Source organism: Salmo trutta, chromosome 24, assembly GCF_901001165.1.
Source record: "Salmo trutta chromosome 24, fSalTru1.1, whole genome shotgun sequence".
NCBI lineage: Eukaryota > Metazoa > Chordata > Actinopteri > Salmoniformes > Salmonidae > Salmo > Salmo trutta.
In genome coordinates, this window is record NC_042980.1 from 48,496,455 (window position 1) to 48,523,465 (window position 27,011).

The 27,011-nt window shown below is 45.2% G+C and overlaps 1 protein-coding gene across 5 annotated transcripts in view; it reads left to right on the forward strand.

Annotated features, from left to right (window-relative positions):
* LOC115161435 (partitioning defective 3 homolog B) overlaps positions 1-27,011 on the forward strand; it is a 114,263-nt gene that overhangs the window by 59,941 nt on the left and 27,311 nt on the right. For 3 of the 5 annotated variants that reach the window (XM_029712414.1, XM_029712413.1, XM_029712417.1), the window contains 2 exons: positions 2,537-2,771; positions 16,200-16,315. In XM_029712414.1, coding sequence (XP_029568274.1) covers positions 2,537-2,771; positions 16,200-16,315 — 351 coding nt within the window. The remainder of the gene's footprint in view (positions 1-2,536; positions 2,772-16,199; positions 16,316-27,011) is intronic. The other 2 variants (XM_029712416.1, XM_029712415.1) reach the window with 2 other exon arrangements.

The following is a 27,011-nucleotide window of genomic DNA, read 5'->3' on the forward strand; positions in this document are numbered from 1 at the left end:
TACACTGTCACTACTGTAGCTGGGGGAACTGTACAGATTACACTGTCACTACTGTAGCTGTGGGAGAGGTACAGATTACACTGTTACTACTGTAGCCTGGGGGAACTGTACAGATTACACTGTCACTACTGTAGCTGGGGGAGAGGTACAGATTACACTGTCACTACTGTAGCTGGGGGAACTGTACAGATTACACTGTCTCTACTGTAGCTGGGGGAACTGTACAGATTACACTGTCACTACTGTAACTGGGGGGACTGTACAGATTACACTGTCACTACTGTAGCCTTGGGAACTGTACAGATTACACTGTCACTACTGTAGCTGGAGGAACTGTACAGATTACACTGTCACTACTGTAGCTGTGGGAACTGTACAGATTACACTGTCACTACTGTAGCTGTGGGAACTGTACAGATTACACTGTCACTACTGTAGCTGGGTACAGATTACACTGTCACTACTGTTGCTGGGGGAACTGTACAGATTACACTGTCACTACTGTAGCTGGGGGAACTGTACAGATTACACTGTCACTACTGTAGCTGGGGAGAACTGTACAGATTACACTGTCACTACTGTAGCTGTTGGAGAGGTACAGATTACACTTTTACTACTGTAGCTGGAGGAACTGTACAGATTACACTGTCACTACTGTAGCTGGGGGAACTGTACAGATTACACTGTCTCTACTGTAGCTGGGTACAGATTACACTGTCACTACTGTAGCTGGGGGAACTGTACAGATTACACTGTCTCTACTGTAGCTGGGTACAGATTACACTGTCACTACTGTAGCTGGGGGAACTGTACAGGTTACACTGTCACTACTGTAGCCTTGGGAACTGTACAGATTACACTGTCACTACTGTAGCCTTGGGAACTGTACAGATTACACTGTCACTACTGTAGCTGGAGGAACTGTACAGATTACACTGTCACTACTGTAGCCTGGGGGAACTGTACAGATTACACTGTCTCTACTGTAGCCTGGGGAACTGTACAGATTACACTGTCACTACTGTAGCTGGAGGAACTGTACAGATTACACTGTCACTACCGTAGCCTGGGGGAACTGTACAGATTACACTGTCACTACTGTAGCTATGGGAACTGTACAGATTACGCTGTCACTACTGTAGCTGGGGGAACTGTACAGATTACACTGTCACTACTGTAGCTGTGGGAACTGTACAGATTACACTGTCACTACTGTAGCTGGGGGAACTGTACAGATTACACTGTCACTACTGTAGCTGGGGGAACTGTACAGATTACACTGTCACTACTGTAGCTGGGGGAGAGGTACAGATTACACTGTCACTACTGTAGCTGGGGGATCTGTACAGATTACACTGTCACTACTGTAGCCTGGGGGGGAACTGTACAGATTACACTGTCACTACTGTAGCCTGGGGGAACTGTACAGATTACACTGTCTCTACTGTAGCCTGGGGAACTGTACAGATTACACTGTCACTACTGTAGCTGGGGGAACTGGAGTCTGAAGACTTGATTGGCTGGTATCTGTAGTCTGAAGACTTGATTGGCTGGTATCTGTAGTCTGAAGACTTGATTGGCTACTATCTGGAGTCTGAAGACATGATTGGCTAGTATCTGGAGTCTGAAGACATGATTGGCTAGTATCTGGAGTCTGAAGACATGATTGGCTAGTATCTGGAGTCTGAAGACATGATTGGCTAGTATCGGGAGTCTGAAGACATGATTGGCTAGTATCTGGAGTCTGAAGACATGATTGGCTAGTATCTGTAGTCTGAAGACTTGATTGGCTGGTATCTGTAGTCTGAAGACTTGATTAGCTAGTATCTGTAGTCTGAAGACTTGATTGGCTGGTATCTGTAGTCTGAAGACTTGATTGGCTACTATCTGGAGTGTGAAGACATGATTGGCTAGTATCTGGAGTCTGAAGACTTGATTGGCTAGTTGTCTCTAGTTGTCTGCCAAGTTGTACTTTCCCTTGTAGGTTGGTATTTTGGGAATATTTGTACAGAATAGGTCTGACTTCTTCCTTTACCTGTTTGTTCAGTTTATGTAAAACGTCTGTTTGGGAGACGGGCCCTATTTAAATCACTTCCAGCTACTGTGATGCTCAAACCTTTGTCACCATCTTCTATTGTGTTTCCTGTGTTTTTCTGACTTTTGATGAGCAGTGTGAAATAAAACCTCTCCTCTCCCCTCCCCTCCCCTCCCCTCCCCTCCCCTCCCCTCCCCTCCCCTCTCCTCTCCTCTCCTCTCCTCTCCCCTCCCCTCCCCTCCCCTCCCCTCCCCTCTCCTTTCCTCTCCCCTCCACTCCCCTCCCCTCCTCTCCTCTCCCCTCCCCTCCCCTCCCCTCCCCTCCCCTCCCCTCCTCCCCCCCCCTCCCTCCCCTCCCCTCCTCTCCCCTCCCCTCCCCTCCCCTCCCCTGCTCCCCTCCTCTCCTTTCCTCTCCTCTCCTCTCCCCTCCCCTCCTCTCCTCTCCTCTCCTCTCCTCTCCTCTCCTCTCCTCTCCTCTCCTCTCCTCTCCTCTCCTGTCCAGCTGATGGCCGTCTATGAAGAGCAGGAGGCCCAGCGGAGAGGAGCTGTGAGTCCCAGAGGAGGAGTAACAGGAAGGCCCAGCCAAGACCCCTATGACGCTGAGGTCTCCGTCTTCCAGCCAATCAGAGGAGGAGTAACAGGAAGGCCCAGCCAAGACCCCTATGACGCTGAGGTCTCCGTCTTCCAGCCAATCAGAGGAGGAGAGATAGAGGTCAACTCCTCAGCTCTCCAATCCAGTAAGTATCATAGTGATGGTAGGGAGATAGTTCGGAGGTTGATAACCTTGAGGAGCCCTTTAAGTGAAGATAAAAGCACAATCAAACTGATTCCAGACCCGTATGCCTCCACAACACTGAGGCTGTGTCCCAAATGGCACCCTAGTCCCTATATAGTGTCCCCAATGGCACCCTATTCCCTATATAGTGTCCCAAATGGCACCCTATTCCCTATTTAGTGTCCCAAATGGCACCCTATTCCCTATATAGTGTCCCAAATGGCACCCTATTCCCTATGTGGTGTCCCAAATGGCACCCTATTCCCTATATGTAGTGCACTTCGGTACGCCTCCAACCGATTTGACGTTCTGCTTTTGTGAACGAATTTAGACAATGTAACAGTCACCCTAACCCTGGGAACTAAAGGATAGGGGGTCAGGGGGTAGAGATGTGGGAGGACCCTGGGAACTAAAGTATATGGGGTCAGGGGGTAGAGATGTGGGAGGACCCAGGGAACTAATGGATAGGGGTCAGGGGGTAGTGGTGTGGGAGGACCCAGGGAACTAAAGGATAGGGGGTCAGGGGGTAGAGATGTGGGAGGACCCAGGGAACTAATGGATAGGGGTCAGGGGGTAGAGGTGTGGGAGGACCCAGGGAACTAAAGGATAGAGGGTCAGGGGGTAGAGGTGTGGGAGGACCCAGGGAACTAATGGATAGGGGTCAGGGGGTAGAGGTGTGGGAGGACCCAGGGAACTAAAGGATAGGGGGTCAGGGGGTAGAGGTGTGGGAGGACCCAGGGAACTAAAGGATAGGGGGTCAGGGGGTAGAGGTGTGGGAGGACCCAGGGAACTAAAGGATAGGGGATCAGGGGGTAGAGGTGTGGGAGGACCCAGGGAACTAAAGGATATGGGGTCAGGGGGTAGAGGTGTGGGAGGTTTGGTGGGTTAATTCAGCCAGGTCATGGGAAGGGGTCTGGGGCAGCGAGGAGAAAGGCTGCAGGACACAGGATGTAACATTCCTGATGTATTGGTTGTTCTGGAGTCACGACCCCTCAAAGGGGTGACCCCTCCATGACCCTGAACCAGGTCTGAATACTGTCCTCTGGGTTTATAACCCTGAACCAGGTCTGAATACTGTACCCTGGGTTTATAACCCTGAACCAGGTCTGAATACTGTCCTCTGGGTTTATAACCCTGAACCAGGTCTGAATACTGTCCCCTGGGTTTATAACCCTGAACCAGGTCTGAATACTGTCCTCTGGGTTTACTCCAAAAGCCTCTCTGTGAGTTCATTGTCAAGTGTTCTGAGAGACGTACGGAGAGAGGCCGAGGGTGAGGCCTGAGAGGCTGAGGGAGGGAGGCTGAGGGTGAGGCCTGAGAGGCGGAGGGAGGGAGGCCGAGGGTGAGGCCTGAGAGGCCGAGGGTGAGTCCTGAGAGGCTGAGGGTGAGGCCTGAGAGGCGGAGGGTGAGGCCTGAGAGGCAGAGGGAGGGAGGCTGAGGGTGAGGCCTGAGAGGCAGAGGGTGAGGCCTGAGAGGCGGAGGGTGAGGCCTGAGAGGCTGAGGGTGAGGCCTGAGAGGCGGAGGGTGAGGCCTGAGAGGCGGAGGGTGAGGCCTGAGAGGCTGAGGGTGAGGCCTGAGAGGCGGAGGGTGAGGCCTGAGAGGCAGAGGGAGGGAGGCTGAGGGTGAGGCCTGAGAGACGAAGGGAGGGAGGCTGAGGGTGAGTCCTGAGAGGCGGAGGGTGAGTCCTGAGAGGCGGAGGGAGGGAGGCTGAGGTTGAGGCCTGAGAGGCGGAGGGAGGGAGGCTGAGGGTGAGTCCTGAGAGGCTGAGGGAGGGAGGGAGGGTGAGGCCTGAGAGGCGGAGGGAGGGAGGGAGGCTGAGGGTGAGTCCTGAGAGGCCGAGGGTGAGTCCTGAGAGGCTGAGGGTGGGTCCTGAGAGGCTGAGGGTGAGTCCTGAGAGGCCGAGGGTGGGTCCTGAGAGGCTGAGGGTGGGTCCTGAGAGGCTGAGGGTGGGTCCTGAGAGGCTGAGGGTGAGTCCTGAGAGGCGGAGGGTGGGTCCTGAGAGGCCGAGGGTGAGTATTACCTCTCTGAAAGGTGGTGTCTTCATTTATAACTGTGGGTCTGTAGTACCTCTCTGAAAGGTGGTGTCTTCATTTATAACTGTGGGTCTGTAGTACCTCTCTGAAAGGTGGTGTCTTCATTTATAACTGTGGGTCTGTAGTACCTCTCTGAAAGGTGGTGTCTTCAATTATAACTGTCTGTGGGTCTGTAGTACCTCTCTGAAAGGTGGTGTCTTCATTTATAACTGTCTGTGGGTCTGTAGTACCTCTCTGAAAGGTGGTGTCTTCATTTATAACTGTCTGTGGGGTCTGTATTACCTCTCTGAAAGGTGGTGTCTTCATTTATAACTGTCTGTGGGTCTGTATTACCTCTCTGAAAGGTGGTGTCTTCATTTATAACTGTGGGTCTGTAGTACCTCTCTGAAAGGTGGTGTCTTCATTTATAACTGTGGGTCTGTATTACCTCTCTGAAAGGTGGTGTCTTCATTTATAACTGTCTGTGGGTCTGTAGTACCTCTCTGAAAGGTGGTGTCTTCATTTATAACTGTGGGTCTGTATTACCTCTCTGAAAGGTGGTGTCTTCATTTATAACTGTGGGGTCTGTAGTACCTCTCTGAAAGGTGGTGTCTTCATTTATAACTGTGGGTCTGTAGTACCTCTCTGAAAGGTGGTGTCTTCATTTATAACTGTGGGTCTGTAGTACCTCTCTGAATGGTGGTGTCTTCATTTATAACTGTCTGTGGGGTCTGTATTACCTCTCTGAAAGGTGGTGTCTTCATTTATAACTGTTTGTGGGTCTGTAGTACCTCTCTGAAAGGTGGTGTCTTCATTTATAACTGTCTGTGGGTCTGTAGTACCTCTCTGAAAGGTGGTGTCTTCATTTATAACTGTGGGTCTGTAGTACCTCTCTGAAAGGTGGTTTCTTCATTTATAACTGTCTGTGGGTCTGTATTACCTCTCTGAAAGGTGGTGTCTTCATTTATAACTGTCTGTGGGTCTGTAGTACCTCTCTGAAAGGTGGTGTCTTCATTTATAACTGTCTGTGGGTCTGTAGTACCTCTCTGAAAGGTGGTGTCTTCATTTATAACTGTCTGTGGGTCTGTAGTACCTCTCTGAAAGGTGGTGTCTTCATTTATAACTGTCTGTGGTTCTGTAGTACCTCTCTGAAAGGTGGTGTCTTCATTTATAACTGTCTGTGGGTCTGTAGTACCTCTCTGAAAGGTGGTGTCTTCATTTATAACTGTCTGTGGGTCTGTAGTACCTCTCTGAAAGGTGGTGTCTTCATTTATAACTGTCTGTGGGTCTGTAGTACCTCTCTGAAAGGTGGTGTCTTCATTTATAACTGTCTGTGGGTCTGTAGTACCTCTCTGAAAGGTGGTGTCTTCATTTATAACTGTCTGTGGGTCTGTATTACCTCTCTGAAAGGTGGTGTCTTCATTTATAACTGTCTGTGGGTCTGTAGTACCTCTCTGAAAGGTGGTGTCTTCATTTATAACTGTCTGTGGGTCTGTAGTACCTCTCTGAAAGGTGGTGTCTTCATTTATAACTGTCTGTGGGTCTGTAGTACCTCTCTGAAAGGTGGTGTCTTCATTTATAACTGTCTGTGGGTCTGTAGTACCTCTCTGAAAGGTGGTGTCTTCATTTATAACTGTCTGTGGGTCTGTAGTACCTCTCTGAAAGGTGGTGTCTTCATTTATAACTGTCTGTGGGTCTGTAGTACCTCTCTGAAAGGTGGTGTCTTCATTTATAACTGTCTGTGGGTCTGTAGTACCTCTCTGAAAGGTGGTGTCTTCATTTATAACTGTGGGTCTGTAGTACCTCTCTGAAAGGTGGTATCTTCATTTATAACTGTCTGTGGGGTCTGTAGTACCTCTCTGAAAGGTGGTGTCTTCATTTATAACTGTCTGTGGGGTCTGTATTACCTCTCTGAATGGTGGTGTCTTCATTTATAACTGTCTGTGGGTCTGTAGTACCTCTCTGAAAGGTGGTGTCTTCATTTATAACTGTCTGTGGGTCTGTAGTACCTCTCTGAAAGGTGGTGTCTTCATTTATAACTGTCTGTGGGTCTGTAGTACCTCTCTGAAAGGTGGTGTCTTCATTTATAACTGTCTGTGGGTCTGTAGTACCTCTCTGAAAGGTGGTGTCTTCATTTATAACTGTCTGTGGGTCTGTAGTACCTCTCTGAAAGGTGGTGTCTTCATTTATAACTGTCTGTGGGTCTGTAGTACCTCTCTGAAAGGTGGTGTCTTCATTTATAACTGTCTGTGGGTCTGTAGTACCTCTCTGAAAGGTGGTGTCTTCATTTATAACTGTCTGTGGGTCTGTAGTACCTCTCTGAAAGGTGGTGTCTTCATTTATAACTGTCTGTGGGTCTGTAGTACCTCTCTGAAAGGTGGTGTCTTCATTTATAACTGTCTGTGGGTCTGTAGTACCTCTCTGAAAGGTGGTGTCTTCATTTATAACTGTCTGTGGGTCTGTATTACCTCTCTGAAAGGTGGTGTCTTCATTTATACTGTCTGTGGGTCTGTAGTACCTCTCTGAAAGGTGGTGTCTTCATTTATAACTGTCTGTGGGTCTGTAGTACCTCTCTGAAAGGTGGTGTCTTCATTTATAACTGTCTGTGGGTCTGTAGTACCTCTCTGAAAGGTGGTGTCTTCATTTATAACTGTCTGTGGGTCTGTAGTACCTCTCTGAAAGGTGGTGTCTTCATTTATAACTGTCTGTGGGTCTGTAGTACCTCTCTGAAAGGTGGTGTCTTCATTTATAACTGTCTGTGGGTCTGTAGTACCTCTCTGAAAGGTGGTGTCTTCATTTATAACTGTCTGTGGGTCTGTAGTACCTCTCTGAAAGGTGGTGTCTTCATTTATAACTGTCTGTGGGTCTGTATTACCTCTCTGAAAGGTGGTGTCTTCATTTATAACTGTCTGTGGGTCTGTAGTACCTCTCTGAAAGGTGGTGTCTTCATTTATAACTGTCTGTGGGTCTGTAGTACCTCTCTGAAAGGTGGTGTCTTCATTTATAACTGTCTGTGGGTCTGTAGTACCTCTCTGAAAGGTGGTGTCTTCATTTATAACTGTGGGTCTGTAGTACCTCTCTGAAAGGTGGTGTCTTCATTTATAACTGTGGGTCTGTAGTACCTCTCTGAAAGGTGGTGTCTTCATTTATAACTGTGGGTCTGTAGTACCTCTCTGAAAGGTGGTGTCTTCATTTATAACTGTCTGTGGGTCTGTAGTACCTCTCTGAAAGGTGGTGTCTTCATTTATAACTGTCTGTGGGTCTGTAGTACCTCTCTGAAAGGTGGTGTCTTCATTTATAACTGTGGGTCTGTATTACCTCTCTGAAAGGTGGTGTCTTCATTTATAACTGTGGGGTCTGTAGTACCTCTCTGAAAGGTGGTGTCTTCATTTATAACTGTGGGTCTGTAGTACCTCTCTGAAAGGTGGTGTCTTCATTTATAACTGTGGGTCTTTAGTACCTCTCTGAAAGGTGGTGTCTTCATTTATAACTGTCTGTGGGTCTGTATTACCTCTCTGAAAGGTGGTGTCTTCATTTATAACTGTGGGTCTGTAGTACCTCTCTGAAAGGTGGTGTCTTCATTTATAACTGTGGGTCTGTATTACCTCTCTGAAAGGTGGTGTGTTCATTTATAACTGTGGGTCTGTAGTACCTCTCTGAAAGGTGGTGTCTTCATTTATAACTGTGGGTCTGTAGTACCTCTCTGAAAGGTGGTGTCTTCATTTATAACTGTGGGTCTGTAGTACCTCTCTGAAAGGTGGTGTCTTCATTTATAACTGTCTGTGGGTCTGTAGTACCTCTCTGAAAGGTGGTGTCTTCATTTATAACTGTCTGTGGGTCTGTAGTACCTCTCTGAAAGGTGGTGTCTTCATTTATAACTGTGGGTCTGTATTACCTCTCTGAAAGGTGGTGTCTTCATTTATAACTGTGGGGTTATAACTGTGGGTCTGTAGTACCTCTCTGAAAGGTGGTGTCTTCATTTATAACTGTGGGTCTGTAGTACCTCTCTGAAAGGTGGTGTCTTCATTTATAACTGTCTGTGGGTCTGTAGTACCTCTCTGAAAGGTGGTGTCTTCATTTATAACTGTCTGTGGGTCTGTATTACCTCTCTGAAAGGTGGTGTCTTCATTTATAACTGTGGGTCTGTAGTACCTCTCTGAAAGGTGGTGTCTTCATTTATAACTGTCTGTGGGTCTGTATTACCTCTCTGAAAGGTGGTGTCTTCATTTATAACTGTGGGTCTGTATTACCTCTCTGAAAGGTGGTGTCTTCATTTATAACTGTCTGTGGGTCTGTAGTACCTCTCTGAAAGGTGGTGTCTTCATTTATAACTGTGGGTCTGTAGTACCTCTCTGAAAGGTGGTGTCTTCATTTATAACTGTGGGTCTGTATTACCTCTCTGAAAGGTGGTGTCTTCATTTATAACTGTCTGTGGGTCTGTAGTACCTCTCTGAAAGGTGGTGTCTTCATTTATAACTGTCTGTGGGGTCTGTATTACCTCTCTGAAAGGTGGTGTCTTCATTTATAACTGTCTGTGGGTCTGTAGTACCTCTCTGAAAGGTGGTGTCTTCATTTATAACTGTGGGTCTGTAGTACCTCTCTGAAAGGTGGTGTCTTCATTTATAACTGTCTGTGCGTCTGTAGTACCTCTCTGAAAGGTGGTGTCTTCATTTATAACTGTGGGTCTGTAGTACCTCTCTGAAAGGTGGTGTCTTCATTTATAACTGTCTGTGGGTCTGTAGTACCTCTCTGAAAGGTGGTGTCTTCATTTATAACTGTGGGGTCTGTAGTACCTCTCTGAAAGGTGGTGTCTTCATTTATAACTGTCTGTGGGTCTGTATTACCTCTCTGAAAGGTGGTGTCTTCATTTATAACTGTGGGGTCTGTAGTACCTCTCTGAAAGGTGGTGTCTTCATTTATAACTGTCTGTGGGTCTGTATTACCTCTCTGAAAGGTGGTGTCTTCATTTATAACTGTGGGGTCTGTATTACCTCTCTGAAAGGTGGTGTCTTCATTTATAACTGTGGGTCTGTAGTACCTCTCTGAAAGGTGGTGTCTTCATTTATAACTGTCTGTGGGTCTGTAGTACCTCTCTGAAAGGTGGTGTCTTCATTTATAACTGTGGGGTCTGTAGTACCTCTCTGAAAGGTGGTGTCTTCATTTATAACTGTCTGTGGGTCTGTATTACCTCTCTGAAAGGTGGTGTCTTCATTTATAACTGTGGGGTCTGTAGTACCTCTCTGAAAGGTGGTGTCTTCATTTATAACTGTCTGTGGGTCTGTATTACCTCTCTGAAAGGTGGTGTCTTCATTTATAACTGTGGGTCTGTAGTACCTCTCTGAAAGGTGGTGTCTTCATTTATAACTGTGGGTCTGTAGTACCTCTCTCTTTCTATTTATCTTTTTCTCTCTTTGTCAGTGTCAATCACTCTCTCTCCATTCCTCTCTCTCTCTCTCTCTCTCTCTCTCTCTCTCTCTCTCTCTCTCGCTCTCTCCATTCCTCTCTCTCTCTCTCTCTCGCTCTCTCTCTCTCTCTCTCTCTCTCTCTCTCTCGCTCTCTCCATTCCTCTCTCTCTCTCTCTCTCTCTCTCTCTCTCTCTCTCTCTCATAACCAAACTAGACTAATCACTGATGAGTTGGAATGGTAGATTAGATCGTTTTAGAAAGCCTCGTGAAAGAATAATGGTTTCACTCACAGTTTTAAATATTTGATTACGGTAGCTGAAGCTTTGGTAGCATTAGCATGAAATGGTACCATTAATTCTCTGATTCTACGAACTGGTGTTAATCACATTGATGAGGCTATTCTCCTGGTCTGATTTCTCCCCGTCCCCATTCACACATACCTCTGATTAGTTCATAGACACGGGGGGCTCAATCTCCCTCCCCTCAGACCCGTTTTGAGAAGGTGAGAGAGGCTTGAAGGAGTTGAGAAATGTATTTTTATTCTCTTTACTTCCTACTTGAGAAAGTTACTGAAGTGGAGATGCAAAGAAAGGTGCTGATTGATTTTATGACAACACTTCTCAATGCACACTGGGAAATGTGCCCTCATGACAACACTTCTCAATGCACACTGGGAAATGTGCCCTCACTTTCTCAGTCTGTCTTCTCACTGCTGGATTCATTAGTTTCTCAGTCTGTCTTCTCACTGCTGGATTCATTAGTTTGTCAGTCTGCTGGATTCATTAGTTTCTCAGTCTGTCTTCTCACTGTTGGATTCATTAGTTTCTCAGTCTGTCTTCTCACTGCTGGATTCATTAGTTTGTCAGTCTGCTGGATTCATTAGTTTCTCAGTCTGTCTTCTCACTGCTGGATTCATTAGTTTCTCAGTCTGTCTTCTCACTGCTGGATTCATTAGTTTGTCAGTCTGTCTTCTCACTGCTGGATTCATTAGTTTGTCAGTCTGCTGGATTCATTAGTTTCTCAGTCTGTCTTCTCACTGCTGGATTCATTAGTTTCTCAGTCTGTCTTCTCACTGCTGGGTTCATTAGTTTCTCAGTCTGTCTTCTCACTGCTGGATTCATTAGTTTCTCAGTCTGTCTTCTCACTGCTGGATTCATAGTTTCTCAGTCTGTCTTCTCACTGCTGGATTCATAGTTTCTTAGTCTGTCTTCTCACTGCTGGATTCGTAGTTTCTCAGTCTCTAGCTCTCGCTCTCTCATTTTCTCTCTCATTCTCTCTATCTCCCTCTTTCCCTTTCCGTCTCTCTGTCTCTCCGTTACTCTCTACTCTCTCTCTCTCTCTCTCTCTCTCTCTCTCATTTCTCTCTCTCATTTCTCTCTCATTCTCTTTCTCTTTCTCATTTCTCTCTCTCATTTCTCTCTCTCTCTCTCTCTCTCTCTCTCTCCTTCTCTGTATCTCTGCATTTCTCCCCCTCTTTGTCCGCAGCAGAGATGATGAGTACCATATGGTTTTAGACTTTCTCCACCGTTGGCACATTTTTCACCCCCTGTGGAATTGTGTACTTTCAGAGCCTTTTTCAAGCCTTGTTTGAGTCTGATGCAGTGTTACTGTGCTGCTCAGCTGAACTCACCTTGTTTGAGTCTGATGCAGTGTTACTGTGCTGCTCAGCTGAACTCACCTTGTTTGAGTCTGATGCAGTGTTACTGTGCTGCTCAGCTGAACTCACCTTGTTTGAGTCTGATGCAGTGTTACTGTGCTGCTGAGCTGAACTCACCTTGTTTGAGTCTGATGCAGTGTTACTGTGCTGCTCAGCTGAACTCACCTTGTTTGAGTCTGATGCAGTGTTACTGTGCTGCTCAGCTGAACTCACCTTGTTTGAGTCTGATGCAGTGTTACTGTGCTGCTGAGCTGAACTCACCTTGTTTGAGTCTGATGCAGTGTTACTGTGCTGCTCAGCTGAACTCACCTTGTTTGAGTCTGATGCAGTGTTACTGTGCTGCTCAGCTGAACTCACCTTGTTTGAGTCTGATGCAGTGTTACTGTGCTGCTCAGCTGAACTCACCTTGTTTGAGTCTGATGCAGTGTTACTGTGCTGCTCAGCTGAACTCACCTTGTTTGAGTCTGATGCAGTGTTACTGTGCTGCTCAGCTGAACTCACCTTGTTTGAGTCTGATGCAGTGTTACTGTGCTGCTCAGCTGAACTCACCTTGTTTGAGTCTGATGCAGTGTTACTGTGCTGCTCAGCTGAACTCACCTTGTTTGAGTCTGATGCAGTGTTACTGTGCTGCTCAGCTGAACTCACCTTGTTTGAGTCTGATGCAGTGTTACTGTGCTGCTCAGCTGAACTCACCTGCACAATGTAAAACTAGGCTTTATTACAATTTATTAGGCTGGCACAACGAGTCAATTGGAGCAGAACTTTTGTTTTAAAGTCAAGCTCCTGATATGGATACTGGGCAGTGATGCTGGTTATTAAAGAGGGGCAGGTAGACTAGTGGTTAGAGGGGCAGGTAGCCTAGTGGTTAGAGGAGGCAGGTAGCCTAGTGGTTAGAGGGGCAGGTAGACTAGTGGTTAGAGAGGCAGGTAGGCTAGTGGTTAGAGAGGCAGGTAGCCTAGTGTTTAGAGGGGCAGGTAGACTAGTGGTTAGAGGGGCATGTAGCCTAGAGGTTAGAGAGGAGGCAGGTAGCCTAGTGGTTAGAGGGGCAGGTAGCCTAGTGGTTAGAGAGGCAGGTAGCCTAGTGGTTAGAGGGGCGGCAGGTAGCCTAGTGGTTAGAGGGGCAGGTAGACTAGTGGTTAGAGGGGCAGGTAGCCTAGAGGTTAGAGAGGAGGCAGGTAGCCTAGTGGTTAGACAGGAGGCAGGTAGCCTAGTGGTTAGAGGGGCAGGTAGCCTAGTGGTTAGAGGGGCGGCAGGTAGCCTAGTGGTTAGAGGAGGCAGGTAGCCTAGTGGTTAGAGGGGCGGCAGGTAGCCTAGTGGTTAGAGCGACAGGTAGCCTAGTGGTTAGAGGGGCAGGTAGCCTAGTGGTTAGAGGGGCAGGTAGCCTAGTGGTTAGAGGGGCAGGTAGCCTAATGGTTAGAGGAGGCAGGTAGGTAGCCTAGTGGTTAGAGGGGCAGGTAGACTAGTGGTTAGAGGGGCAGGTAGCCTAGTGGTTATAGAGGGGCGGCAGGTAGCCTAGTGGTTATAGAGGGGCGGCAGGTAGCCTAGTGGTTAGAGGGGCAGGTAGCCTAGTGGTTAGAGAGGTAGGTAGCCTAGTGGTTAGAGCGACAGGTAGCCTAGTGGTTAGAGCGACAGGTAGCCTAGTGGTTAGAGAGGCAGGTAGCCTAGTGGTTAGAGGAGGCAGGTAGCCTAGTGGTTAGAGGAGGCAGGTAGCCTAGTGGTTAGAGGAGGCAGGTAGCCTAGTGGTTAGAGGGGCAGGTAGACTAGTGGTTAGAGGGGCAGGTAGCCTAGTGGTTAGAGCGACAGGTAGCCTAGTGGTTAGAGGGGCAGGTAGCCTAGTGGTTAGAGGAGGCAGGTAGCCTAGTGGTTAGAGGAGGCAGGTAGCCTAGTGGTTAGAGGAGGCAGGTAGCCTAGTGGTTAGAGGGGCGGCAGGTAGCCTAGTGGTCAGAGTGTAGGGTCGGCAGGTAGCCTAGTGGTTAGAGGGGCAGGTAGACTAGTGGTTAGAGGAGGCAGGTAGCCTAGTGGTTAGAGAGGCAGGTAGCCTAGTGGTTAGAGGAGGCAGGTAGCCTAGTGGTTAGAGGAGGCAGGTAGCCTAGTGGTTAGAGAGGCAGGTAGCCTAGTGGTTAGAGGAGGCAGGTAGCCTAGTGGTTAGAGGGGCAGGTAGCCTAGTGGTTAGAGGAGGCAGGTAGCCTAGTGGTTAGAGGGCAGGTAGCCTAGTGGTTAGAGGGGCAGGTAGCCTAGTGGTTAGAGGAGGCAGGTAGCCTAGTGGTTAGAGGAGGCAGGTAGCCTAGTGGTTAGAGGAGGCAGGTAGCCTAGTGGTTATAGGAGGCAGGTAGCCTAGTGGTTAGAGGAGGCAGGTAGCCTAGTGGTTAGAGGAGGCAGGTAGCCTAGTGGTTAGAGGAGGCAGGTAGCCTAGTGGTTAGAGGAGACAGGTAGCCTAGTGGTTAGAGGAGGCAGGTAGCCTAGTGGTTAGAGGAGGCAGGTAGCCTAGTGGTTAGAGGAGGCAGGTAGGTTAGAGGAGGCAGGTAGCCTAGTGGTTAGAGGAGGCAGGTAGCCTAGTGGTTAGAGGAGGCAGGTAGCCTAGTGGTTAGAGGGGCAGGTAGCCTAGTGGTTAGAGGAGGCAGGTAGCCTAGTGGTTAGAGGAGGCAGGTAGCCTAGTGGTTAGAGGAGGCAGGTAGCCTAGTGGTTAGAGGAGGCAGGTAGCCTAGTGGTTAGAGGGGCGGAGTTTTTGTCTGCCTGGTGACATCACCAGGCTGTACATTTTTAATATACCAATAAGAAAGATAGTTCCAAACCTCTCTGCCAATAACAGCTCATTTTCAGTTTACTCCTAGCGAAGTTCTTGCTTGAGAAATTGTTCTTTACTAAGATGTTATTTTTAAAAAAAGAAGTTTTTAACCTTTTAATTGAAAACAATCACAGTAAGGTACTTAATTGTTTCCCAGAAAGGATTTGATATTGAGATAGATTTTTTTGTTGTTACATTGAACCTTTTTATTAAACATGTTATTACAATACATGCTGTCAAAACAAACATATGTATACAGTTCAATACATGCTGTCAAAACAAACATATGTATACAGTTCAATACATGCTGTCAAAAACATATGTATACAGTTCAATACATGCTGTCAAAACAAACATGTGTATACAGTTCAATACATGCTGTCAAAACAAACATGTGTATACAGTTCAATACATGCTGTCAAAACAAACATATGTATACAGTTCAATACATGCTGTCAAAACAAACATATGTATACAGTTCAATACATGCTGTCAAAACAAACATATGTATACAGTTCAATACATGCTGTCAAAACAAACATATGTATACAGTTCAATACATGCTGTCAAAACAAACATATGTATACAGTTCAATACATGCTGTCAAAACAAACATATGTATACAGTTCTTATGTATGGAGCCCATTTCAATATAAATGAATTCCATTGTATTCAATTCTACTTTAATTTAAATTCCTGTCAGTTATGGCCAGTTCAATAATTGATTCACAACTCAATTCAGTGTTGAGCCTGACCCTGTTTCCAGCATGCTAGCTGATCCCCAAAACTTCCAGTCATTGCGCTAAGCTAGTTCGTATTGGCTTGCGAAACTACCTGTAACTTCCTTCATACTGGACACAGAGACATTAAATTGGTTTCCATCTGACTCTGGGGAAGTATATTGCCAAAATCCCTAGGTTTTGGCAATATACTTCTTATACTTTTTATTACTGTGATCGCTAGAGTCGCAAAAAAAATACAGTTTCATCTACAGAATATAGTCAGACTCTAGAATGTGAGACTCTAGAATGTGAGACTCTAGAATGTCAGACTCTAGAATGTCAGACTCCAGAATGTGAGACTAGAATGTGAGACTCTAGAATGTGAGACTCTAGAATGACAGACTCTAGAATGTCAGACTTTAGAATGTCAGTCTCTAGAATGTCAGACTCTAGAATGTGAGACTAGAATGTCAGACTCTAGAATGTCAGACTCTACAATGTGAGACTAGAATGTGAGACTCTAGAATATGAGTCTCTAGAATGTGAGACTCTACAATGTGAGACTCTAGAATGTCGGACTCTAGAATGTCAGACTCTAGAATGTCAGACTCTAGAATGTGAGACTCTAGAATGTGAGACTCTACAATGTGAGACTCTAGAATGTCATACTCTAGAATGTGAGACTCTAGAATGTCAGACTCTAGAATGTGAGACCTAGCTTTGTATTCTTTTAAATAAATCCATAATGAACTAAGGTCAGTGTTGTGTCTTCCTTTAATCCACAGTCCTGTCTGTGTTCTCTACTCTAGACACTCCTCTGCTTGTAAGGAGCAGCAGCGAATCAACCCTCAGCCCCTTACTGGAGATGTTACAGCCCACCCAGCCTCAGGAGCCCAACGACAGGCCTGGCCCTGAACCCCCCACGGTAAGACCTAGTGTCCTACTGTTACAGCCCACCCAGCCTCAGGGGCCCAACGACAGGCCTGGCCCTGAACCCCCCACGGTAAGACCTAGTCTCCTACTGTTACAGCCCACCCAGCCTCAGGGGCCCAACGAAAGGCCCCCAGGTAAAAACTAGTGGGACAAAATGGTGCCGGAAGAAATCGCAGCAGTTTTACGGGCGCCCAACCAATTGTGCTACTGTATATAACCTCTCTACTGTATATAACCTCTCTACTGTATATAACCTCTCTACTGTATATAGCCTCTCTACTGTATATAGCCTCTCTACTGTATATAGCCCTCTCTACTGTATATATCCTCTCTACTGTATATAACCTCTCTACTGTATATAGCCTCTCTACTGTATATAGCCTCTCTACTGTATATAGCCTCTCTACTGTATATATCCTCTCTACTGTATGTAGCCTCTCTACTGTATATAGCCTCTCTACTGTATGTAGCCTTTCTACTGTATATAGCCTCTCTACTGTATATAGCCTCTCTACTGTATATAGCCTCTCTACTGTATATATCCTCTCTACTGTATGTAGCCTTTCTACTGTATATAGCCTCTCTACTGTATATAGCCTCTCTACTGTATATAGCCTCTCTACTGTATGTAGCCTCTCTACTGTATATAGCCTCTCTACTGTATGTAGCCTCTCTATTGTATGTAGCCTCTCTACTGTATGTAGCCTTTCTACTGTATATAGGCTCTCTACTGTATATAGCCTCTCTATTGTATGTAGCCTCTCTACTGTATATAGCCTCTCTACTGTTTATAGCCTCTCTACTGTATATAGCCTCTCTACTGTATATAGCCTCTCTACTGTATATAGCCTCTCTATTGTATGTAGCCTCTCTACTGTATATATCCTCGCTACTGTATGTAGCCTCTCTACTGTATATAGTCTCTCTACTGTATATAACCTCTCTACTGTATATAGCCTCTCTACTGTATATAACCTCTCTACTGTATATAACCTCTCTACTGTATATAGCCTCTACTGTATATAGCCTCTCTACTGTATATAGCCTCTCTACTATATATAACCTCTCTACTGTATATAGCCTCTTTACTGTATATAGACTCTCTACTATATATAACCTCTCTACTGTATATAGCCTCTCTACTATATATAGCCTCTCTACTGTATATAGCCTCTCTACTGTATATAGCCTCTCTACTGTATATAGCCTCTCTACTGTATATAACCTCTCTACTGTATATAGCCTCTCTACTGTATATAGCCTCTCTACTGTATATAGCCTCTCTACTGTATATAACCTCTCTACTGTATATAACCTCTCTACTGTATATAGCCTCTCTACTGTATATAGCCTCTACTGTATATAACCTCTCTACTGTATATAGCCTCTCTACTGTATATAGCCTCTCTACTGTATATAACCTCTCTACTGTATATATCCTCTCTACAGTATATAGCCTCTCTACTGTATATAGCCTCTCTACTGTATATAACCTCTCTACTGTATATAGCCTCTCTACTGTATATAACCTCTCTACTGTATATAGAGAACAAACAGAAGGCTGTTGTATAAAACACCTGTCTCTGGATTACATCTTCAAACTAAAGGGCAACCATCCGTGACAGAGAGGGAGAAGCCTTCCATGTATACGGGTAAGATAGTCTAGGTACAGTGAGGGGAAAAAAGTATTTGATCCCCTGCTGATTTTGTACGTTTGCCCACTGACAAAGAAATGATCAGTCTATAATTTTAATGGTAGGTTTATTTGAACAGTGAGAGACAGAATAAAAACAAAAAATCCAGAAAAACGCAAGTCAAAAATGTTATAAAATGATTTGCATTTTAATGAGGGAAATTTATTATTTGACCCCTCTTCAAAACATGACTTAGTACTTGGTGGCAAAACCCTTGTTGGCAATCACAGAGGTCAGACGTTTCTTGTAGTTGGCCACCGGTTTGCACACATCTCAGGAGGGATTTTGTCCCACTCCTCTTTGCAGATCTTCTCCAAGTCATTAAGGTTTCAAGGCTGACGTTTGGCAACTCGAACCTTCAACTCCCTCCACAGATTTTCTATGGGATTAAGGTCTGGAGACTGGCTAGGCCACTCCAGGACCTTAACCTCACTGGGCAAGGTAGGACGCTTGCCCACCTTGCCCAGAAATACAAATACCTCATAAATGCTATAACTTCAATTTCTCAAACATATGACTAATTTACACCATTTTAAAGACAAGACTCTCGTTAATCTAACCACACTGTCCGATTTCAAAAAAGGCTTTACAACGAAAGCAAAACATTAGATTATGTCAGGAGAGTACCCAGCCAGAAATAATCAGACACCCATTTTCAATGCAAGCCTATATGTCACAAAAACCAAAACCACAGCTAAATGCAGCACTAACCTTTGATGATCTTCATCAGATGACACTCCTAGGACATTATGTTATACAATACATGCATGTTTTGTTTAACCTGTCTGGGGTATGTGGGACGATTTCGTCCCACCTACGTAACAGCTACTGAAATTCCAGTGGCGCGATTTTTGAATCGTTAGAAATACTATTACTTCAATTTCTCAAACATATGACTATTTTACAGCTATTTAAAGACAAGAATCTCGTTAATCTAACCCCACTGTCCGATTTCAAAAAGGCTTTACAACGAAAGCAAAACATTAGATTATGTCAGCAGAGTGCCCAGCCAGAAAAAATCAGACAGCCATTTTTCAAGCTAGCATATCATGTCACATAAACCCAAACCACAGCTAAATGCAGCACTAACCTTTGATGATCTTCATCAGATGACACACCTAGGACATTGTGTTATACAATACATGCATGTCTGTTCAATCAAGTTCATATTTATATCAAAAAACAGCTTTTTGCATTAGCATGTGACGTTCAGAAAACTTCCGTTGAATTTACTAACAGTTTGCTAAATTACTCACGATAAACGTTCACAAAAAGCATAACAATTATTTTAAGAATTATAGATACATTACTCCTCTATGCACTCGATATGTCCGATTTTAAAATAGCTTTTCGGATGAAGCACATTTTGCAATAATCTAAGTACATAGCCCGGCATTACAGGGCTAGCTATTTAGATACCCACCCAGGTCAGCATCCACCAAAATCACATTTCCTATAAGAAAAATGTTCTTACCTTGCTTGTTCTTCATCAGAATACACTGCCAGGACTTCTACTTCAATAACAAATGTTGGTTTGGTCCCAAATAATCCATCGTTATATCCAAACAGCGACGTTTTGTTCGTGAGTTCTAGAATGCTTCTTCCCGGTTTCGCGCATGGCGCATTGGCGTGTCAAAAATGTCTAAATATTCCATTACCGTACTTCGAAGCATGTCAACCGCTGTTTAAAACCAATTTTTATGCCATTTATGTCGTAGAGAAGTGATAATATTCCGACCGGGAGTATGCATTGAGCCTAAACAGCCGAATAAAATTTCTCCTCAGAAGCGACTCATGCACGCGCATCATTCAAAGGTCCTCGGAGCAGCCACTTACAAAAGGTGATAATGTGTTTCAGCCTGAGGCTCCCTCGTAAACCTTCAGTTATTTCGCGGGCTCTGAGAGCCTATTGGAGCCCTGGGAATTGTCACGTTACAGCTAAGATCCTTACTTTTCAATAAAAAGATGCAAGACGCACGACTCCTTGTCAGACAGGGTACTTCCTGCTTGAAACCTTGTCAGGTTTTTGCCTGCCATAGGAGTTCTGTTATACTCACAGACACCATTCAAACAGTTTTAGAAAATTCAGAGTGTTTTCTATCCAAACCTGAACAATAATATGCATATTCTAGCTTCTGAGTTGGTGTAGGAGGCAGTTAAAAATGGGAACATATTTTTCCAAAATTCTCAATACTGCCCCCTAGCCCAGACAGGTTAATCAAGTTCATATTTATATCAAAAACCAGCTTTTTACATTAGCATGTGATGTTCAGAACTAGCATACCCACCGCAAACTTCCGGTGAATTTACTAAATTACTCACGATTAACGTTCACAAAATACATAACAATTATTTTAAGAATTATAGATACACAACTCCTTTATGCAATCGCGGTGTCAGATTTTAAAATAGCTTTTCGGCAAAAGCACATTTTGCAATATTCTGAGTACATAGCCCGGCCATCACGGCTAGCTAATTTGACACCCACCAAGTTTGGCCCTCACCAAACTCATATTTACTATAAGAAAAATTCGATTACCTTTGCTGTTCTTCGTCAGAATGCACTCCCAGGACTTCTACTTCAACAACAAATGTTATTTTGGTTCGAAATAATCCATAGTTATATTGAAATAGCTCCGTTTTGTTCGTGCGTTGAGGTCACTATCCGTAGGGTGACGCGCGAGCGCATTTCGTGACAAAAAAAATCCAAATATTCCATTACCGTACTTCGAAGCATGTCAAACGCTGTTTAAAATCAATTTTTATGCTATTTTTCTCGTAAAATAGCGATAATATTCCAACCAGGCGACGTTGTATTCGTTTAAAGAGGGAAAAAAAACATGGAGAATTCACATGAACGCGCATCTCCAGTGTCACTGTTCTTTGCTTGACCACTCACAAAATCTCCTGCTGTTTTTCGGGGTCTACTACACCTGTTTTTCGCCCAGAGACTGGAGAGACGTCATTCCACTTTCTGGCGCCTTCTGAAAGCCAATGTAAGCCTTAGAAAATGTCACGTTACAGCAGAGATGCTGTATTTTTGATAGAGATGCCAATGAAGGAGAACAAATTGTCAGACAGGGCACTTCCTGTATGGAATCTTCTCAGGTTTTGGCCATTCAAACAGTTTTAGAAACTTTGGAGTGTTTTCTATCCAAAGCTATATGCATATTCTAGTTTCTGGGCAGGAGTAATAACCAGATTAAATCGGGTACGTTTTTTATCCGCCCCCTATCCATAACAAGTTAAAGGCTATGTTTTCCTGTTGCTCTCCCAGCACCCGTAGCTCATCCTAGACCCAGGAGTTCCCTTCCCTCCATATGTTTCCCTCTCCTTACCCAGGCCTCACCCCCATTCACCCCCTCTCTCTCCCCCATTCACCCCCTCTCTCTCCCCCGTACACCCTCTCTCTCCCCATACACCCTCTCTCTCCCCATACACCCCCTCTCTCCCCCGTACACCCCGATCTCTAGAGTACTCAGCGGAGCTCTGTGACATCATGACCAGTTAGAAGCCAAGCAGTTTACTGGGAGCCCTGGGTAGAGGAGCTCTGTCGGGTCACCAGAACTTAGGGAGAGATTGAGAGGGAGATTAATGGAGTGGTGGAGAGAGGGAGCGAAAGAGAAGAATATAGAGCGATGGGAGGGATAGAGGGAAGGGCAGAGAGAGAGAGAGCGAGGGAGGGAGAGAGGGAGAGAGAGGGAGAGAGGGAGAGAGAGGGAGGGATAGAGGGAGAGAGAGGGAGGGATAGAGGGAGAGAGAGGGAGGGATAGAGAGAGAGGGAGGGATAGAGGGAGAGGGAGGGATAGAGAGAGAGGGAGGGATAGAGGGAGAGAGAGGGAGGGATAGAGAGAGAGGGAGGGATAGAGAGAGGGAGGGATAGAGGGAGAGGGAGGGATAGAGAGAGAGGGAGGGATAGAGGGAGAGAGAGGGAGGGATAGAGAGAGAGGGAGGGAGGGATAGAGGGAGAGAGAGCGAGGGACAGAGGGAGAGAGATGGAGGGATAGAGGGAGAGGATATAGGGAGAGAGAGGGAGGGAGGGATAGAGGGAGAGGGAGGGATAGAGGGAGAGAGAGGGAGGGATAGAGAGAGAGGGAGGGATAGAGGGAGAGAGAGGGGGGGATAGAGAGAGAGGGAGGGAGGGATAGAGGGAGAGAGAGCGAGGGACAGAGGGAAGGATGGAGGGAGAGAGAGGGGGGATAGAGAGAGAGGGAGGGAGGGATAGAGGGAGAGGATATAGGGAGGGAGAGGGGGAAGGATAGAGGGAGAGAGAGGGAGGGATAGAGAGAGAGGGAGGGATAGAGGGAGAGAGAGGGAGGGAGGGATAGAGGGAGAGAGAGGGAGGGAGAGGGGGAAGGATGGAGGGAGAGAGAGGGAGGGATAGAGGGAGAGGAGAGTGAGGGAGAAAGGGAGAGAGAGCGTTAGAGGAACGTTAATCGGGGGGGTTGTGAATGAGAGGCTGATCGATTAAACATAGAACCATTTTAATTTGAACACCGACTTGGTAGCTGGGTGTTTAGGCCTTTATTCATCTGTAGTCTCCAGCTGATAGGTGTTTGATTGTTGTGGTCTAGTAGGTAAGATAGATATTTATTCATCTGTAGTCTCCAGCTGATAGGTGTTTGATAGTTGTGGTCTAGTAGGTAAGATAGATATTTATTCATCTGTAGTCTCCAGCTGATAGGTGTTTGATAGTTGTGGTCTAGTAGGTAAGATATATAGTCTCTAGGTGTAGACTAAGCCAGTCATTCTAACCTCTCCTCGGGGACCTCCCCCAGCCATTCTGTGGAAGCGGTCTATTCCATAGCTATCACCTCTGATCTGAACTAATTATCAAGCCCCTTCATTAGGTGAATCAGGTGAGCTTAATCAGGGGTAAAAGTAAAGTGTGAACCGTCTAGGGGGTCACCAAGAGGAAGGTAGAGAACGCAGGTAGGTATTTATGTATCCATTGTGATTCCAACAGCACCTCCTTGTCCTTGTATCTCGTAGCAGACCTGTTAGCTAAGACGTGGACTAGCCAGTTTGACGCAGGTCTGTTTTTTATTGGTAGTTGCTAGGGGATTGATGTAGGTATATTTATTTGTCCATCGTCTTCCAGTACGTGTTTGACGTAGATATTTATTTATCTAATTCGTTTCCGGCAGCACCTCAGGTCATTAACACTCCATTCCCCTAGGGGGAGCTGTCTCCTCTGGCTCAAGTCTCTCAGCACACTAATTGGACTGGGGAGTATTTTTGTGATCTCTCTCTCTCTCTAACCCTCTGGGGTTAATACAGGAACAAAATAATGTTATTGTAAGTGCTTTTAGCGAACACTGTAATTCAACTCCTGTGGGGAACGGTGAGGTTGTGTGAGGACCAAGCTGTATCGACGTCAGTGTAGATTTTCATGGTGTGTGGATACAGCCCCAGCTAAGACATGAAACTCATTAACACATATCACTCATACCTTTTATTTAACTGTAGGAGACTGGTTTACCAGAGTAAACATCATATATCATTGATGCCTTTATTTAACTGTAGGAGACTGGTTTACCAGAGTAAACATCATATATCATTGATACCTTTATTTAACTGTAGGAGACTGGTTTACCAGAGTAAACATCATATATCATTGATACCTTTATTTAACTGTAGGAGACTGGTTTACCACAGTAAACATCATATATCATTGATACCTTTATTTAACTGTAGGAGACTGGTTTACCAGAGTAAACATCATATATCATTGATACATTTATTTAACTGTAGGGAACTGGTTTACCAGAGTAAACATTGCGATAACTCTTCTCCCAAATGGCACCCTATTCCCTATTTAGTGCACTTCTTTTGACCTGGGCCCAATATATAGCCTTCCCTGTGGCTCAGTTGGTAGAGCATGGTGTTTGCAACACCAGGGTTGTGGGTTCGATTCCCACGGGGGGCCAGCACAGAAAAAAAAAAAAAAAATGTATGAAATGAAATGTATGCTTTCACTACTGTAAGTCGCTCTGGATAAGAGCGTCTGATAAATGTTGTTTCTGCTGTTAATGTCTTTATTCAGTCCTGGTTCAGACCCCCAGCCTCTAGACATGTTGTTTCTACTGTTAAAGTCTTTATTCAGTCCTGGTTCAGACCTCCAGCCTCTAGACATGTTGTTACTACTGTTAAAGTCTTTATTCAGTCCTGGTTCAGACCTCCAGCCTCTAGACATGTTGTTTCTACTGTAATGTCTTTATTCAGTCCTGGTTCAGACCCCCAGCCTCTAGACATGTTGTTTATACTGTTAATGTCTTTATTCAGTCCTGGTTCAGACCTCCAGCCTCTAGACATGTTGTTTCTACTGTAATGTCTTTATTCAGTCCTGGTTCAGACCCCCAGCCTCTAGACATGTTGTTTCTACTGTAATGTCTTTATTCAGTCCTGGTTCAGACCCCCAGCCTCTAGACATGTTGTTTCTACTGTTAATGTCTTTATTCAGTCCTGGTTCAGACCCCCAGCCTCTAGACATGTTGTTTATACTGTTAATGTCTTTATTCAGTCCTGGTTCAGACCCCCAGCCTCTAGACATGTTGTTTCTACTGTTAATGTCTTTATTCAGTCCTGGTTCAGACCCCCAGCCTCTAGACATGTTGTTTATACTGTTAATGTCTTTATTCAGTCCTGGTTCAGACCTCCAGCCTCTAGACATGTTGTTTATACTGTTAATGTCTTTATTCAGTCCTGGTTCAGACCCCCAGCCTCTAGACATGTTGTTTCTACTGTAATGTCTTTATTCAGTCCTGGTTCAGACCCCCAGCCTCTAGACATGTTGTTTATACTGTTAATGTCTTTATTCAGTCCTGGTTCAGACCCCCAGCCTCTAGACATGTTGTTTCTACTGTAATGTCTTTATTCAGTCCTGGTTCAGACCCCCAGCCTCTAGACATGTTGTTTCTACTGTTAATGTCTTTATTCAGTCCTGGTTCAGACCTCCAGCCTCTAGACATGTTGTTTATACTGTTAATGTCTTTATTCAGTCCTGGTTCAGACCCCCAGCCTCTAGACATGTTGTTTCTACTGTAATGTCTTTATTCAGTCCTGGTTCAGACCCCCAGCCTCTAGACATGTTGTTACTACTGTTAACGTCTTTATTCAGTCCTGGTTCAGACCTCCAGCCTCTAGACATGTTGTTACTACTGTTAATGTCTTTATTCAGTCCTGGTTCAGACCTCCAGCCTCTAGACATGTTGTTACTACTGTAACGTCTTTATTCAGTCCTGGTTCAGACCCCCAGCCTCTAGACATGTTGTTACTACTGTTAATGTCTTTATTCAGTCCTGGTTCAGACCCCCAGCCTCTAGACATGTTGTTTCTACTGTTAATGTCTTTATTCAGTCCTGGTTCAGACCCCCAGCCTCTAGACATGTTGTTACTACTGTAACGTCTTTATTCAGTCCTGGTTCAGACCCCCAGCCTCTAGACATGTTGTTTCTACTGTTAATGTCTTTATTCAGTCCTGGTTCAGACCCCCAGCCTCTAGACATGTTGTTACTACTGTTAATGTCTTTATTCAGTCCTGGTTCAGACCCCCAGCCTCTAGACATGTTGTTTCTACTGTTAATGTCTTTATTCAGTCCTGGTTCAGACCCCCAGCCTCTAGACATGTTGTTACTACTGTTAATGTCTTTATTCAGTCCTGGTTCAGACCCCCAGCCTCTAGACATGTTGTTTCTACTGTTAATGTCTTTATTCAGTCCTGGTTCAGACCCCCAGCCTCTAGACATGTTGTTACTACTGTAACGTCTTTATTCAGTCCTGGTTCAGACCCCCAGCCTCTAGACATGTTGTTACTACTGTTAATGTCTTTATTCAGTCCTGGTTCAGACCTCCAGCCTCTAGACATGTTGTTACTACTGTAACGTCTTTATTCAGTCCTGGTTCAGACCCCCAGCCTCTAGACATGTTGTTTCTACTGTAATGTCTTTATTCAGTCCTGGTTCAGACCTCCAGCCTCTAGACATGTTGTTACTACTGTAACGTCTTTATTCAGTCCTGGTTCAGACCTCCAGCCTCTAGACATGTTGTTTCTACTGTTAATGTCTTTATTCAGTCCTGGTTCAGACCTCCAGCCTCTAGACATGTTGTTACTACTGTAACGTCTTTATTCAGTCCTGGTTCAGACCTCCAGCCTCTAGACATGTTGTTACTACTGTAACGTCTTTATTCAGTCCTGGTTCAGACCCCCAGCCTCTAGACATGTTGTTTCTACTGTTAATGTCTTTATTCAGTCCTGGTTCAGACCTCCAGCCTCTAGACATGTTGTTACTACTGTAACGTCTTTATTCAGTCCTGGTTCAGACCTCCAGCCTCTAGACATGTTGTTACTACTGTAACGTCTTTATTCAGTCCTGGTTCAGACCCCCAGCCTCTAGACATGTTGTTACTACTGTAACGTCTTTATTCAGTCCTGGTTCAGACCCCCAGCCTCTAGACATGTTGTTACTACTGTTAATGTCTTTATTCAGTCCTGGTTCAGACCTCCAGCCTCTAGACATGTTGTTACTACTGTTAATGTCTTTATTCAGTCCTGGTTCAGACCCCCAGCCTCTAGACATGTTGTTACTACTGTAACGTCTTTATTCAGTCCTGGTTCAGACCTCCAGCCTCTAGACATGTTGTTACTACTGTTAATGTCTTTATTCAGTCCTGGTTCAGACCTCCAGCCTCTAGACATGTTGTTACTACTGTAATGTCTTTATTCAGTCCTGGTTCAGACCCCCAGCCTCTAGACATGTCTAAGAGGAAACACTTAGTGAAGGACTTCCTGTTTTTCTATTCATATCCCGAACAGAGACTTGTTTTCTATAACCTGGTTTCTGCTATCGTTTTGATGTTGACTAGGTGGATAGCTGGCTCAAAGTTTTTTTAATTTATTAGGATCCTTGTTCATGGTAAGCAGGGACATCAGTTTTACTTTATGATTGTTCCTCAACATAAAGGAGTTTTTCACTTTAAACAAACAAACAAACA